Source organism: Heliangelus exortis, chromosome 8 (genome assembly GCF_036169615.1).
Source record: "Heliangelus exortis chromosome 8, bHelExo1.hap1, whole genome shotgun sequence".
NCBI classification, from domain to species: Eukaryota; Metazoa; Chordata; class Aves; order Apodiformes; family Trochilidae; genus Heliangelus; species Heliangelus exortis.
In genome coordinates this window covers 8,651,326-8,666,886 of record NC_092429.1, presented here as the reverse complement: position 1 = coordinate 8,666,886, position 15,561 = coordinate 8,651,326, and the positions used below count along the sequence as shown (strand labels likewise).

The 15,561-nt window shown below is 51.0% G+C and overlaps 1 protein-coding gene across 3 annotated transcripts; it reads right to left on the bottom strand.

Moving 5' to 3' along the window:
• Positions 1 to 3,614: 3,614 nt before the first annotated feature.
• Positions 3,615 to 15,470, bottom strand: TAL1 (TAL bHLH transcription factor 1, erythroid differentiation factor). 3 transcript variants are annotated; one of them, XM_071750208.1, is made up of 5 exons: positions 15,232 to 15,462; positions 13,679 to 13,828; positions 11,846 to 12,274; positions 10,923 to 11,014; positions 3,615 to 6,761 (listed from the first exon to the last, which is right to left on the bottom strand). In XM_071750208.1, coding segments are annotated over exons 2-5 (942 nt in total). In that variant the 5' UTR covers positions 13,681 to 13,828; positions 15,232 to 15,462; the 3' UTR covers positions 3,615 to 6,342. The 3 variants fall into 3 exon arrangements, with proteins under 3 accessions (XP_071606309.1, XP_071606308.1, XP_071606310.1); XM_071750207.1 differs by lacking the exon at positions 13,679 to 13,828 and having other exon boundaries at positions 15,232 to 15,470; XM_071750209.1 differs by lacking the exons at positions 13,679 to 13,828; positions 15,232 to 15,462 and adding an exon at positions 12,458 to 13,662.
• Positions 15,471 to 15,561: the final 91 nt, after the last annotated feature.

The window sequence follows — 15,561 nt, the reverse complement described above, 5'->3', positions numbered from 1 at the left end:
CTACCCCCAAGACTGTGATGCCAGTGGTGACAGTGGTGACAGCAGGACAGCCACGGAGAAGAGTTGGCCTGGCTCTCTCAGGGCTCAGTCATCTCTCCAGCTAAATCTCCAGGGACAGACAGTCTGGCATTCCCTGCCTTGCCTGCAGTGTGAACAGGATCCTAGGTAAGCCGTGATCCCTCAGCCACTCTCCAGGCTGTGATGCTTGGCAGCCCAGAACGTTTTGGAGCCACTCACCCAGTTCAAGGTCCCACACCAGGGAGGACCACAGATCCGAGGCATCTTGGATCTCCAAGCTCCACCTCTTCTGCTGTCAACCTGCTTGTTTCACATGATGCAAGCTGAGATGTTTTGCCACAGCTTTCCTGGACACCCGTGGGCAAGTCCCACCCCAGTCAGTAAGTCATCTTCTCCCCTTGTTTCCAGCATCTCTTAAGCATCAGGATGCCAGCAGAAAGCTGCCTTTCATTTTGCACCATGCAAGCACCAAGGAGCACAGCACGACCCCAGCTTTGCTGGGCTCTCTGTCAAAAGCTGCAGCACCCATTCCCACCCTAGCACCCTAGATGGATCAAGGTGATGCTGTGTGGGATTATTGCAGGGATGGGCAGGCAGTGAAGCCCCTGGCCCCCACCATGTGCTTGCTGTTGGCCAGTCTTGGCCCCAGCAGATCAAAGTGCCGGGGGAGTTTTAACCGCACTCCAGACGCTCCCTCCCATTTCCTGCTGGATTCCCGTCTCGCTCCCTGCTCCAGCATCAGCAAAACAGAGTGTAAAAATAGAGGCCGGGCTTCACCAAAACACAATAGTAAATTGTTCCCCGGAAAGGTCACTGGGGCGGCTGAGAATAGTTCCGAGAGCAGGGGAAAAGGAATGTCTGCTGGAGGGGACAGGTTTGAAAGTGCCTGCAGGACCCCCCCGCCCCAGGGGAGGTTTCCTGCATCTCCATCAGCGGTGCAGGTTCCCCTTCCTGAACCCCTGGGGTCTGGGAGCATCATCATCTCCTCCCATCCGCCCCCAGCCCCACTGAGCCACGGAGCTCCCCCAGCAGCAATTTTCAAATGGGGACAGAAAAACAAAATAAAACGAAAAAACCCAAAAAAAAAAAAAAAAAACCCACAAACAAACCCGAAAAAAAAAAAAAACAAAAACAAAAAAAAAAAAAACCAAAAAAAAACCGGAGGGGGAGTAAGAAATAAAGTGAAAGGAGAGTCAGGAGGACCGGAGAAGAAGAAAAGGGCTGGAAGGGGAAAGCAGAGCCCGCTCCCGGCTCATCTCTGCCCCGAGTGACAGCGCGGTGTCCCCTGGGCAGCGCTGCCGGCTGCAGCCTTTGTGCTGCGCTGGGAACGCCGGGGACAATCCCCGGGATGAGGAGCATATCGAGCAGTCCCAGAGAGCCATAAATTACACCCTCCTGTTGTCACTGCCCTGTAATGGCGAAGAGGTGAAGCTTTCTCATCGTCTGCCCGGGTGGGAATGTTTGGATCCTGTTGTTTCTCTCAGCATATTTAATTCAATAATGTGGGAATGGCCTTAATGAAGCAGATCCTTGCTCTTGGCTTCAGTGGTGTTCCCAAGCAGGAGTGCCAGTGCAGGCTGCCCTCAACATGGCTTTGCCAGAAAGGCAGTAATTAAAACCAGATAATGTGGCGTGAAAATAAATTTTGGTTGACTTTGGGTTTTTTTTTGTGTGTGTGTTTCTTGTTTCATTGTCTTGGTTATACACATCCCTCCCACCCTCTCCTTTTTTTAAATTCAGTTTTACCTCAATGCCACTTCCACTCCACTCCTGCTCCCCAGTGTCACCCATGCAATATTAAGAGAGATTTTCTGCTACCAGGAGCCTGAATGTCACCAGGTTCCTGTGACACATTAGAAATCTGTGCAATAAAACCCCTGTAAATGCACCTGCTTTGAGTTTGTAAGGAAACCTTATTTGCTGGGAAGTTTCCTGAAGATGCCTGCTGCCTTCTGTGACATTTGCATCCTGCTGTCAGAGTAGCAGCAAGGCTTGGAGGTGCTGGGAGGAGGATATTCCTTACAGCATGACCAACACTGGGTCTCCAGCCACCCAGCTGGGGCCATATCCCCAGAGCCTGTCCCAATACAGCAGCTCCTGGGTCTGTCAGGAGTGACCCCCATTGGCCATCCCACCAGGGACTGAGTGGCATCAGGACCCTTTGAGATATTTCTATAGGTTCTAGAGCTACATATTATATATATATACATGTAAGGAATGGCTTGAAACCTTCATGTTGAGGACCTTCTTCCCTTTGCTGGTGGCAAAGACCACATGCCCATGAAGGACGTTTTAGTTGAAGGAAGAAAAAAGAAGGGGGAGGTAGAAGGAGAATTGTCCTGGAGATGGAAGAAGGAGCTGGCCAGAAGGTGGGAGGCAGAGATAAGCTGTGGGTGAGCTATCAGCTCTCTCTGAGCTGGCAGCAGGACGGGGGTTAAACCAGCTGTGCAGCTGTGATCCTCCGGCCCCAGATAAACACCCAGTAGCCACAGGATGCCCCACACCTTGTCCCAGCATCCTGGATGGAAAGTGGCCCAGCCCCAGCTGCAGGGGCTTTGCTCAGCCTGGCTTTGGGGACCCCCACATCCCTGGTGTGAGGCTGTGCCTGGGCAGGGCTCCATGCACCCCTGGGTTGGAGCCTGAGAAGGGTCCCCCTTTTTCCCCCAGGGGGAAATTTCACCCAGAAACTTTAAAAAGCAAGCACTGGCTGCAAGGTTGGGGGATCAGGGTTTTTGAGCAGCTAAGTTTTAGAGGGCATGCTTTAAAAAAAACAATGGGTGCTCTAAAAGACCTTATTTGAGTAGGTAATGACTCTGAAAATCACAGAAATTGAAGACAAGAAAATACCTGCAGTACCATTCCTGCTCACCTGCTCTGTGCTATGGGTATGGTGTTGGCCACTGTCAGCAATATAGTTCTGTAGTTATATAAAAACATATATTAAAAATTAAATATATATATATAAATACACACACACATGTTCAGTGGACCACTTAATCTGTAAACACTCCCTAACTCATATTACCAGCTCAAGCATTATTTAAAACATTTGTGCACGTTCCTTTGGTAACAGCTTTTTCTTGGTTTGGTTTTGTTTAAGAAACAGGAATTACTGCCATTGCCTATTAAATTGTGGCTGAACTCTTGCCAGAGTGCGAAGGGAAGTAGCCTTGCCCCCAGCAGCCCTCTCCCTACACCATCCCCCTCACTGACAGAGGGGAAAATGCCACCAGAGCTTTTGGGGGACCCTGCAAATAATGTGCTGGAGGCAGCAGGGTGGCAGCTGGCAACGCTCGGCTCTGGCAGGGGGATTGCTTCACCCCCATCTTCCTTCCTGCCAGCCCCGCGTGCTCTTCCTCACGCTTGCTCAGTCTGCAAAAGCCCAGCCCAGGCTGGTCAGTGTGAGTCAAACCAGAAAAAAAAAAGAAAAAAAAATTAGCAGATCCTTTTGCAAGGTTTTTCTGCTTGTTCGTGAGTTTGGTGGTTGGGGATGGGCCCTCCTGGCACCCTCGCCCCAAAATGCCCAGAAATGAAATGGTGGAGTGGCAGTGGATCTGAGTGATGAGGTAGGAGAGAGGCAGACAGCAAGGGGAGGCTGCTTTGTAAAACTTTATTTAGAAATATTCTTGATATATTCATTATATATATATATTTATATATACACACACATTACAACAAATGTGTTTTCTAAATATCACATCCACAGTGGGTTGAGACTCAGGGTACCAGGTCTGGTTACTTCGTTTCTGCAGAAAAAATGCAGAAATCCAAGGGGAGTGTAGCAGAGAAAGGGATGGGGCTGAAAAACCCAAAAAATGGTAGGTTGGGAACTCACTCACACAGTACAACATTGCCCCAGAGCTCTGTTTCCAACAGAAATGGGGAGGGGGATGTGATGACCCACACAGTGTGAGATGAAGCAGGCAGGAGGAGAGGTGGGCAGAGGAAATGTACCATTCAAATCACAATTAAAGTACAACTGTACATACCCCAGGAGACCAGGGGTGCCCTCTGCCATGGGCTATGAGCAGGTGTGAATGTGCATGGGGGTGCTGGGGGGGCTGCTGCCACGGTTGTACCATGTTCCCAACTGTTCAGCTACCAAAAAGCTTGAAAAAAAGAATAAACTCGTGAGGAATGAGGAATTTCTGAGTGTTGGTGGGGTTTTTTTCTTGCAATAGTTTAATAAAAAGGGTGCAAAACCCCCACTCACCTCACCTCAAGGTTAATTCCAATGCTCAAAACCAAGAATGACTTTCCCTGTGTGACAGCATCCCCCTCCCATCCCAGAAGGCCCCCCCACCTGCCTCTCCTACCCCTGGCACCAGAAGCAGCACAAACCTCTTCCTCAGCATCACTCTATCACCTGCTGGCACCTCTCCCCTGGCCCAGCCCTGCAGGAACCCCCCTTTAATAAACCCCCCCCGTGCACAGAGGATCCAGACCTGGGAAGGAGTTTTCCTCTTTTTCCCTAATTTAAGATGAGGGAGGTTGGTGGGTTCAGAGGATTTGGGATCAGTGCTGGAAACCCTTCCTTGAGCCATTTCCCCTTCCCAGACAACAAATTCCACCTAACATGCCAACCCACACACCAGCCTCCCACCTATTTTTTTTTCAAGGAGGCATTAAAAACCAAGTGGGGATGGAAAAGAGGGGACTCTGCATTAAGCCTGAATGGGCTTGAAGACACCTGCCCAAATCCTCTGTGTTTCCTTGTACCTCAGGACCCTTGAAAAGGGATGAGTGCAGTGGAAGGTGTCCCCGCTTTAAGGACTTTTTCCCTTCCAAAAGATGTATGTGGGTGGGTGGTTTATTGTGGTGGGGTTTTTTTTAATGTAGTATTGTGGAGTTTTCTGTGCCTTGACATCTCTGCAGAGAGGGAGGATGGGCTTGGGGCAATCCCTTCATCAGGCAGCAGGTGAGAGATGGGCCTGATGATGGTGATGGAATGATGTGGTCCTCAGCTCCCAGCCACTCCTTCTCCTTTCCAAACACCCTCTTGGGGAGCCACAGGGATGGGAAGATCAGCTCAAGCTGTGGTCATAAATTTTGCAGCAATGTGAGTACTGGGGAGTGGGGGATAAACCCACAGCTGCTTTTAGCACTTCCCCCAAGATGCAGAGAGGCTGTGGGCTCCCACCAGCCTCGAGCAGGTGAGGACCCTCCTAACATGGGATTAAATCCAGCACTGGAGTCCAGCCCATGGGCATTGGCACAGTTGAACCACCACCATTTTCACACAATAAAACCAAAAGATTCAAAGCATACCATTAAAACCCTTTTATAACCCTATGTACACACACACTGTTGATGCATCATTGATTCCTTTTGCCTTTTTTGTTGCTTTTGAAATTTAAAAATCCCCCAGTCCAAGGGGATCACTGGATTTCACTAGAAAATTCAAGCCCCACCCTGCCTTACAAATTCTGAATTTCATCTTCCTTGAGAGAATCTCTGGCCCTACAAACACCACTGGGAAAACTCCAGGAGAATGCAGCAGGGTTGCAGCTCACCAGATGAGCATTCCCAGCAGGAAAATCAGGGACTGGGAGGGTGGCAGAAAACACCTATGTACCTTTTTTGTTCAGTGGATACTGCATGACAGCCTAAAACAGAAGTAATCCCATGTCATAAATACAACAACCCCAAATGATCCAAAGTTAAGTATAAGGGAAAGGAAGGAGGAGGAAGACCCAAAAAAAAAAAAAAAAAAAAAAAAAAAAAAGGAGTAGAAAGGAAAAAAAAAAAACTTAATCCTTTTAATAGTTCTTTTGCTGAGGGTATTTTTTCACCTCTTTTAAAGATACAGTCAAAAACTCTCAAACACCAGGAGCACGTGGCCCCAGCTCCTGCTCAGACCAGCTGTACATGCCACAGGCTGGACAAATGTCCCAGCACAGTCAGGTTTCAGCAGTTTTCCAGCATGGAAAGCATCGATGGCCTCCAGCAGCACTGAAAGAGAAGTTTCGTGTCTCAAGCAGGCAAGGTGACAGTCGTCACAGCCGGTCTGAAAACCCCCTAAATGGCAGAGAGGCTCTGGCTGCATCTCCTGCCCCTCCACAGAGTCAGATCACGAGCAGTATGTACAACGAAGATGCCTTCAATGCTTTTCTTCTTCGTCCCATCACGTACCTAAATACCGAACGTCCGCCTGGGTTGGTCTCGTCCTCGGCCAAGGCGCCGGCCGCTCTGTCCCAGGCTGGGGAGAGTGGGGACTCCACGCTCCAGGGGAAAGGCAGAGTCACAAATCCCACGGGCACAAGTCCAAGCACTTTTGGGTCCTCTTCTCCTCCCTCGGTGCTTCGGGAGCCGGGCAGGAGGTCATCACCGCTGCGCGTTGCCTTCTACAGGGAGCATGGCGTGGTGCAGGCCCCGCGTGTGCTTGGAATCCAACGTTTCGTGTTCCTCTGTGAAGCTGTCCGGGCTGGCAGCTCCGTCTAAAGAACTTCCACAGCTAGAGTTAGGAGACAACATGTCCTGCAGGAGGTCTTCCTGGACTATCCCAGAGTCTTTGTTCACTTTGCCCCTTTGGTTTCCTTCTTCCTCCTGGTCGTTGAGCAGCTTGGCCAGGAAGTTGATGTATTTCATAGCCAGGCGCAAAATCTCATTCTTGCTGAGTTTTTTGTCGGGTGGGTGGGTGGGGATGAGCTTGCGAAGCTCTGCGAAGGCTCCATTGACGTTCTGCTGCCTCCACCTTTCCCTGCTGTTGGTAAAAATGCGACGAACCACTTTTGTGTGAGGACCTGCAAGTGCAAGCGTGCAGGGTTAGGATCAGGGAGTAACAGGCCATTTATTATTTTCCTGCAACTTGGCACTGATTGCCAAATTAACAGACTTACTTTAGTGACATAAGCAAGGCAATGGAGTTTCCAGCTAACTGGAAGCTAACCTGGTGAGCTGAAGTAGCCACAACTTCTGTTCAATCCAGTTGAAGGGAAAAATGGAGTTGAACGTTTTCAAATGTCTATATTTATGTCTCCAAGGAGGAAGGCTTAGCCCATGACACATGTGCAGAAAGCTGCTACATTTTTAAGATATCTCAGCTTATAAGCAAGGGTATCTCAGCAAGTAAGATCCTATCAAAAGCTTAGATTGCGAGACAGCTTTATTTTCTATCCCAAAAGTGTCTTACAGATATACCAATGGAACAGAAGAAAAACATCAGCAGAGGCTTTGACAACTCTATGGTTCCAAGATCTTTCCTGATGTAGGAAGCAGTCAGGGCTGATAATGACTGTGGGACTGCCACCAGCCCTCTGGGTGGTTTGTGTGTCTCTAAATTACCAGAGGTGTTTGTTTGGCTTAGTTGCTTCAGCCCTATTCCTGACAGGGCCTGTTTTACAGGCTGGACTCACAAAATGTCAATTTTACTTTCAGATCATCAGGATAACTACCACTGGCGTAAGACATATCTTGGCACTAGGAGGGATCCAAAAGCATGTCTGCTAAAAAGTACTGAGCTACAAGAGTAGCAACACTATAAATCAGGACTGCAGGTCCTTGGGTCCATAGAAAACTGTTCATGTTAGGGGACACTACCATAAGATGCTTTTATTACTACTCCCTTTCCACCCTCATAGCCAGGAGGCACCAACAGTGTAAGGACTCAGCAAACTCAGAAAACTGCAGGAAAATTACTATGACAGTAACCCCGTGGGATGGGAAACATCACATACAATGAAAGCCACCACAAAGTATAAAGATTTGCAGATAACACATCAGTGAGTCCATAGCCTAAAGAAGAGGCTGGGAATATTGCCAGCTTTACCATCTCTCCCCTGTAGCAACCTCCTCCTCAGAGACACTTTCCTACCTATTCCCTCCCAGTGGGAGCAAATCCCTGGCTGTGCCAAGCACGTTAAGTCATAGCTCTGCCACCACCCACTGAAACCAGTATGCTTAGGGGACATTTAAACATAATTATTCTTACACAGCAAAAACCTTGCCTGGTTTGACTGTGGCAGAGCAGATGAACAGATGGGAATTTTGAGGCATTCTAGTCAGGCTGCACCTTGACAGATCCCACAAGGCACAAGATGAGAGGAGAAATCCCATGTTCCAGGTGATTAAACACCATCATGCCTTCTCCTCTACAAGGCAAACTGAGCCCCTTTGGTCCAATGCATCCCAGATAATTCCCCCCACGACAGGGTCTGCACAGGGATGTGCTCCCAAGCAGCCAGATGAAAGCTCCAACCTTCCCCGGGGTATGAGCAGCCACACAATTCACTTATCCTGACAGAACACTCAGGACAAGCAAGGAGTCCCCCCAGAATGCAAAGACCTCCTGAGATAAGCCAAGGGAATGTCAGCATAAGAAACTCTTCTCCAGCCTCTAAGATCCTGATCTGATGCTTCAGCAATTAAGACAATTTTCCTTTCCCAAACAGCACTTAAGTGCCCTTTATATGAATTAATGTGCAAGAGCTCATGGAAAGGGAAAGTTGCTCATCCCTGATGTGCACAGCCTGTTGTGCCAAGGGGTCATGGAGAAAGTGGGAGGAACTAAGGGGACTTCAACACCTCTGAGCTGCCCAGCACTGTCCATAAGGCAGCACAAAATGTGCTGCAAACTGCAACAATAATGCAACGTTTCAATGCTTAAATTCTCTTTCCAGACAAGACAAAGCAACAGCCTTGGAAATGCACCTTAAAACCATTTTTTTTTCTTGTACCCTTATGGGAGAAAAAAAAAATATCTTGAGTACTGTTTATTTTAAAAACAAAATCTCAAGAGTCTTCCAGTCTTCACAGGCTCCAAATATGGATCTCAGCTCACTGAGAGGTGCTGACTAAACAACATCTATTCACTAAACAACATCTATTCACAAAATTTTTAAATTAGGAAAAAAAAAAGACTATTTAGTCTTCATCTTGGGGCACTCAGACCAAGCTCCATTATATGAAACAAATTCTGATGCCACTCAGATTTTTGGTTACTCCATCAACTGAATCAAGCATATCTTTTAGAAAGAGACCAGGTTTTGGTCAAAACATGTCAGGCAGTGGAGAAATATAAATTACTCTGTAGCTGTGTTATAATAGAAGAGATTTATGTCCCATAAAGAAATTTGTCTCATAATTAATTCAAGAAGCAGGCTGAGAATTTTTGCCAGGATTTTATTCCAACTGATTGACTGATGCTTTTTTAATTGCAATTAAATATCTGAGGAAAAGCAGTAAAAAGGTCAGAATCCAAAGTTACAAATCAATACCCTTGCTGATACCCTTGTTTTGTTTTTTGTTTGCTTGTTTTGTTTTGCATTATATCCATTTCTATCTATTTTGTAAGGAGATATTCTGTGCATCAAACTTTCCCCGAAGTGGATAAATAAATAGTAGGAAAAAGAAAAACAAACCGATCACTCATTTCCTTACAGAGGAAATAAAACACTAAGTGCCCGACAAGACTCTCCTGACATTCTGCACCTCCTGAGGGCTGAGGATGAGCAAAGCTCAGCAGACAGCACAGATGCCTCAGCATGGGATGCATGTTCCTGCAAATTGCTCTCGTTTAAATGCATCATCTGGTAACTATTTTTCCCGAAAAAGATCTGAACTCAGTCTTGGAAATTCACATGAGCAGAAATTCACCTTCAGGATATAGCCCAATTTATACACCTGCGTTAAAGCACATATCCAAAAAACTCGGTTACAGCCAAATATGTCTGTAATCCTTAATGTCTAATTTAATAGCAAGTCGAAAGCTTTATTCAGACACCATGATTTGATGGACTTTCACTGTAACCGCTAAGCCTCTGAATCGAAATACAGACAAAAAGACCTTCTGGGGAGGGGAGGGTGGTGAGACAGCCCCTGCCCCACGGGGCTGAAGTCTGGGCTGACCGGGCAGATGGAGAGGGCAGAGAGTGGTGAGAGAGGGAGTGATGAATGCAGATAATGCCCTGAGCCCATCGCTTCGGGCCTTATTATTCTAGAGTGATGCGGATTATGATTTGATCTGATTTTAGCAGGCGAGGGTGGAAGGAGAGGGACAGCCGGCTAGAACGAAGGAAGACTAATTGCCGGGTGATTGAAACACGGCGTACACGGTTGCTAAAGACAAAACTCATTTCAATGGATCTTGTTTGCACAGGCTGCTAAGTCTGCAGATAAAGGTGTCAGCCTTCCACGTGCGAATTTTCCTCGCAAATAAATCCCCTTGGCGTGGGCAGCGCTGCCTCCTGCGCAGCCTCCCGCAGCCCCCTCCCGCAGGCAGCGGATTCCTGCCCTGCCTTCTCCCTGCCTGCGATACTGTCTTATCCCTATACCTGGGATGTCTGCTCGGGCACCAAACTATCACCCTGCTCCCAGGAGCTGCCCCAACGCCGGGCATAGGATGTTTCTCCAGGCAGACTGCAGCGCCGAGTGGGCACATGCTGAATCCAGTTGCCACGCTGGCAAAATGACCAGCAAAGGTCCTGCAGACCTCAGCACGGGCTTAAATCCTTTGCTTCTAGGCTAAGTTTAAAGGCAGGTGGGATCTATCTGCTCCAAGCTGTGGTCTGCATTAGGAATGTCTCCTTGGGCTTGTAAACACTTCGTGTCACTGCAGTGGCCCTGATCCAGACTCTACACTTCAACGAAGAGTTAAATTTAGCGGCTTCCTTCGGATTTAATCTCTAAGCAATTTGCAGAACAGGGATGTAATTAACCGTACGCTGAACTGCTGTGCTGGGTGAACACCAATCCACCCAGCAGGCTGCTGGTCAGCAGCCGGGACACATTTGGGCTCTGCTGTCAGAGCTCCCGGGCCACCACAGGCATCTTATATATTCGGCTTTTACAATTTGGGGGTTCAATCCCAGCACGTGGCATGGTGAAGTAACTCTCCCCCTTCAGCAGATGGGGAACATCCCCCCGTCCCTCCCCAAAGAGCCAGTGCAGGGGCGAAACGCTCTCACCGTCGGTGATCTCCATCTCGTAGGGAGAGGGTCTCCTCTTCACCCGGTTGCTGCCGTACATGGAGAAAGAGTCCGGTTCGCCGAAAAACCCGCTGCAAACGAGAGGCAGAGAGGCCGTGAGGACACACCAGCACCCCCCTTGGCACGGCACGGCCCCCACGGCGGGGGGCGGAGGGAAGCTGAGCGGCTCCGTGACCTGGGAGGAAGCTCACGGCTCACGAAGCCCGAGGGTCGTGAGGCGACGGTACACGCGGCCGCCTGGGGACACGCACGGAGGAAGCCAGCCCTGCCCGGACAGGGGGATGCGGGGAGAAACCCACCCCCTCCCCGAGGTTTTCTGCACCCTTCTCCCCCCGCAGCTTTCTGCCCCGCGGCCGGCGGACCCTGGCTCCCACCCAGGGTGGGCGAAGGGGGAAATGGCAGCAGGGCTGAGGGGCTCTGTTCCCGCACGGTCAGGCTGCGCTCTGCCCCTGCGAATGAATTTTCAGTCCTTTGAGCCTATTCGCGGGAGTAAGGGGAGGACAGAGAGCCCGCGGAGAGCCGCGGATCTCAACCAGTTCTCGACCAGCATCGTATTTGCTGGCGGAGCTCTTTGATGCGCTTCAGCACCAGGATCACCTCCGAAACGCTTCGTAGCTGCTCTGCTCGGGGCATTTATACCCTGAATTACTTTTCTTTTTCTAGGTACGGCTTTTTTTCGTTTCGGCTTATTTTTTTCGACCCCTTTCTTCCTTTGCAAAGTTGCATGCAAACCCGCAATGAGTAAGCCCCAAGCCCCGCGAGGAGAAAATGATGATGTTGCCGCCCTCCTTCCTCCTTCCCTCCACCCCCAGCACCGAGCCCCGCACCCGAAGGGGGCCACCCTTCGGGGAGCCTCTCGGAGGGATCCCCCCGCCCGCGGTGGGTTTGGGGGAGACACGGACCTGTTGATGGTGGCCAGCGGCTGGCCCAGGTTGTAGAGCATGGCCCTGCCGGGAGGCTGCAGCGGGAGGGCGGGGGGGCTCAGCTGCACCATGCGAGCCTCGCAGGCGGCTTCGGCGGCGCGGCACGGCTCGGAACCAGGAGCTCTCTGCATCGCCTCCCCCGCCACCTCCCGGCTTTTTATGTCCAAGGAGCCCCCCCGGCGCACCAGCTCAATGACGGGGACGGGGGCGGCGGGGGGCCCGGGGGAGGGTCCACCCGCCTCCTTGGACGCCCCGTTGAGCAGCAGCTGGGGGTCAGCCGGCGCCTCCATGCCCCCGCGGCTGCTCTCCGGCTCGCTCGTGGTCTCCGTTTCCGAGTCGTGCCGCCGGGGAGGGCGGGCATCGCGGGGGTCACTGGGGGGCGGCGGGGCGGGCGTCCTGTCCATCGTCCTGTGGAGAGAGGCAGCAGTGAGGGGTGGCTCGTCTGGGGAAGGGGTGAAGGGGTGAGGGGGGGGGACTCCGATCCGGCAGCGCCCCGACGGCACGGGGGGCACACGCGTCGGCACTCGGGCTTCGAAGTGAGGGTGAAGGAGTGAAGGGGGAGGTGGCATGGAAAGGCACTAATCACCTCACATCAATTAGAGTTTGCCGGCGGGACGGACCCCGGGCACCAATACGTGAGGGGCCGAGGGTTTGCGGGGTCACGAAGCTGAGCCGTGCGGCGCCGTGACGTCACGGAGAGCCCTGGGCCTGCCATGACGTCACGGAGCCCCGCGAAAAGGTACGGAGCTGTGACGTCGCGCAGCGCCCCAGTTCTACATCACGTAGGGAGTGGCCGGGACGGAACCCCTCACCTACACCCCACCCACCTACACCGTGCTCCGACCGATCTCCGCAGCCGCGCAGCGGGGTCCGCGGCGCACCCAGCGGTGGTTTATGCGGCTATAGGCGGAGGGCGGACACAGGCAGAGGGGTCGGCCAGCACCTGGCGCCCCGCGGTGTTAAATTCCACTTAATTAAAAACCACTACTCCAGTTTGGGAGATTTCTTCCTGGTTTGGGGGTCCCGGAGATGTTTGCCCCACCGCGGCCCGACCTGTCTGCAGTAGCTTCAGCCTCAAGGGCCACTGCGTCTCCTCCCACTTTTTAATTTTTTTTTTTAATGCTTATTTTTAAGGCAGCGAAATATAAATATACACCGAACTACCTTTTTTTTTTTTTTTTTTTTTTTTTTTTTTTTTTTTTTTTTTTCCCGGGATAAAGGGGATTAAAGCACCCCGTATGGAAGACATTCTCTGCCGCAGGAAGGAGGAAGGGGCCTGGTGCGGAGCAGCCCTCCCTCCATCCGTGGCCGCACGTTGTCCCCTTTCTCGCGTACAGCGAATATTGTCGCGAAAAAAAGCACCTCACACCCAGGGCACGGAGCGATGTCGCGATTATGGCCTTACTGTTCTCCCACCACCCTCCTCGTTAGGCTTTTTTCCTACAAATAGGGGGTTTCGCGGAGCACAGAGATGACACACTCCGGGTCTATTCCCCATCATTCTCACTCTGTTGCCTTGGGCAATTTTTTATATTTTTTTTCTTTCTGCTAGGCTTAATTGCGAGAGAAAACACGTAACGCCTTTCTACATATATATTTATCTCACAATCTCTCTCTCTCAAAAAAAAAAAAAAAAAAAAAAAAACCAAAACAAAACACCAAACACCCAAACAAATCCAAACCACCACCACCAAAAAACTAACAAAAAACCACCCAACCCAAAGCACAAGCTCTCCCTTCCCTCCATGCCAGCCCTCTAGAAAGAAAAATCTAATTGCCTATTCCGATATTGTATTGGAAGAGATTACTCACATGTGTCATATTTAAGTAGGGACACCGCAAGTCTCTCCTGTTTCAACAAAAGCGCTCTCAGTGTCAGGCTGAATTTACTCCTCCCACCTCAAGGTACTTACGACTTTACAGAGAGGAAGGACACCCGCATCGGGATAAAACTGCTAAATCCTGGGAGGAAGAGAAGGGGGGGGAGGGAAAAAAATAAAAGGAGAAGGTGGATCTCGCAGGCTCGGGTTGCCAGAGATCGGTGGAGAGAAAGGTTCAGGGGAGAGGGAAGGAGGGGACGGCATCCCGGGGCGGCCCCTGTTATAGGGGACAGCCGGTGACCCCCGCGTCGTGTCCCCCCCCGCCCTTCCCTCCGCGCAGCCGCCGCCTCGCACACGGGGCCACAACGCGCGGTGGCCACGGCCCAGAATGAAAAAAAAATCCAAAAAACAAAACCCCAAAAAACAAAAGCCCCCAGATAGATTAAAGAAGGACTTAGGGGAAAAAATATATAGCCCTATATTTGAGGCAAATTGGGCGGGTTTTTTTGGACACGTTGTAGGCCCAGTCTCCTAGGGAGGAAATCCCAGACGGGGCCGGACACGGAGTTGTTTTTCTCCCAACTGGCTCGCAAAGAGCGGCGGCGTCTCTGCCTCGCCCGGCTGGAAAATTTAATTCCTAAAGGGGTAAATCTCATTCCTAATGGGGCCGGTTACCGGCAGCGCTCCCGCCCGAGGTTCCGCGACGGCCGGGGCCGGGACGCAGGAGGGGTGAGCCCGCTCCCCGCCGCGGATCAACAGGAAGGCGAGGACGGTTCCCCCCCCCCCCCCCCCCCCCCTCTCCCCCGCCAACGAAATCACGAAAAATAAGTTTTTCCCTTTCGTAAAAAAATTAATAATCCCGGTGCCGTCGCCTCTCGCTTTCGTTAAAAACGAAATACACAAACCGCAAAAAACCTCGCAGTTGTTTGCCTCCATCTGGGGGGATAATTTCGATTAGAAAAAAAAAAAAAAAAAGGGGGGGGGGGGAGGGCATTAATGTCCCCACCCGCTGGTTTCTGCTCCGCAAAATCCTTTTGTTTTCCAAAAGCAACGGATCGGCAGGAAATTTCCAGCCCTGAAACGCACCTCTGCCGCTGGCTTTTTGTAGGGAAATCGCCCCAAAGCGGGAGGGAGCAGTATATGGGGGGAAGCCCCCCCGGGAACAAGCGAATAGGCCCTGGACGTCTGCTGGGCCGGGTCCTGGTTTCATCCCCCCCGGGAGAGGTTTGAAACACCCGGGCACGGTGGGCGTTTCGCCCCGGGTCCCCGTTGCCGCAATCCGGGGGTCCCGGGGAGGAGAAGGCAGCGCACCCCACATTTTCAAAGGGGAAAACGTTTTATCCTCCTAACCCACACCGCATGAAAGAAGGGAAAAAAGATTAAAACCCATCCGCGGAAAACACTTGTGTGGGGTTTTTTTCCCTGCTTGCCTGTCTCCTCGATGGGGCAGAAGCCCCCCAAGCACCCCTCGCTGCCCCCCAAAAAGCCCAGCCCGCCACACCCAGTGCCCCGGCCCGCTGCAGGGCCGGATTCCTCTCTACTCACCATTTGCTTTTCATTGGGAAAAGTGAGTGGAGCCATTTTGTGGCCTACGCATCGCGGCTATATTTGTAGTAAGTGTTGGGTGGCTTCAGCTGGGTAGGCTCTAATTCCACATCACGTCCAGTTTCCTATTTAGTATGGAGAGCGGAACACTACTGCAATGTGGCCGAGAGAGATAAAACCCCAGCAGTGGCCCGCCTGCCCTGATAAGCTTCTAAACCCATTATTTATGAAATGATTCATTATTATTTGGCAATTTTATCGAAGGAAAGCGGAAAATTATTGCAGGGATATGCATAGGAATAACTCCGGAATGCATGCCTTCTAGCTTTT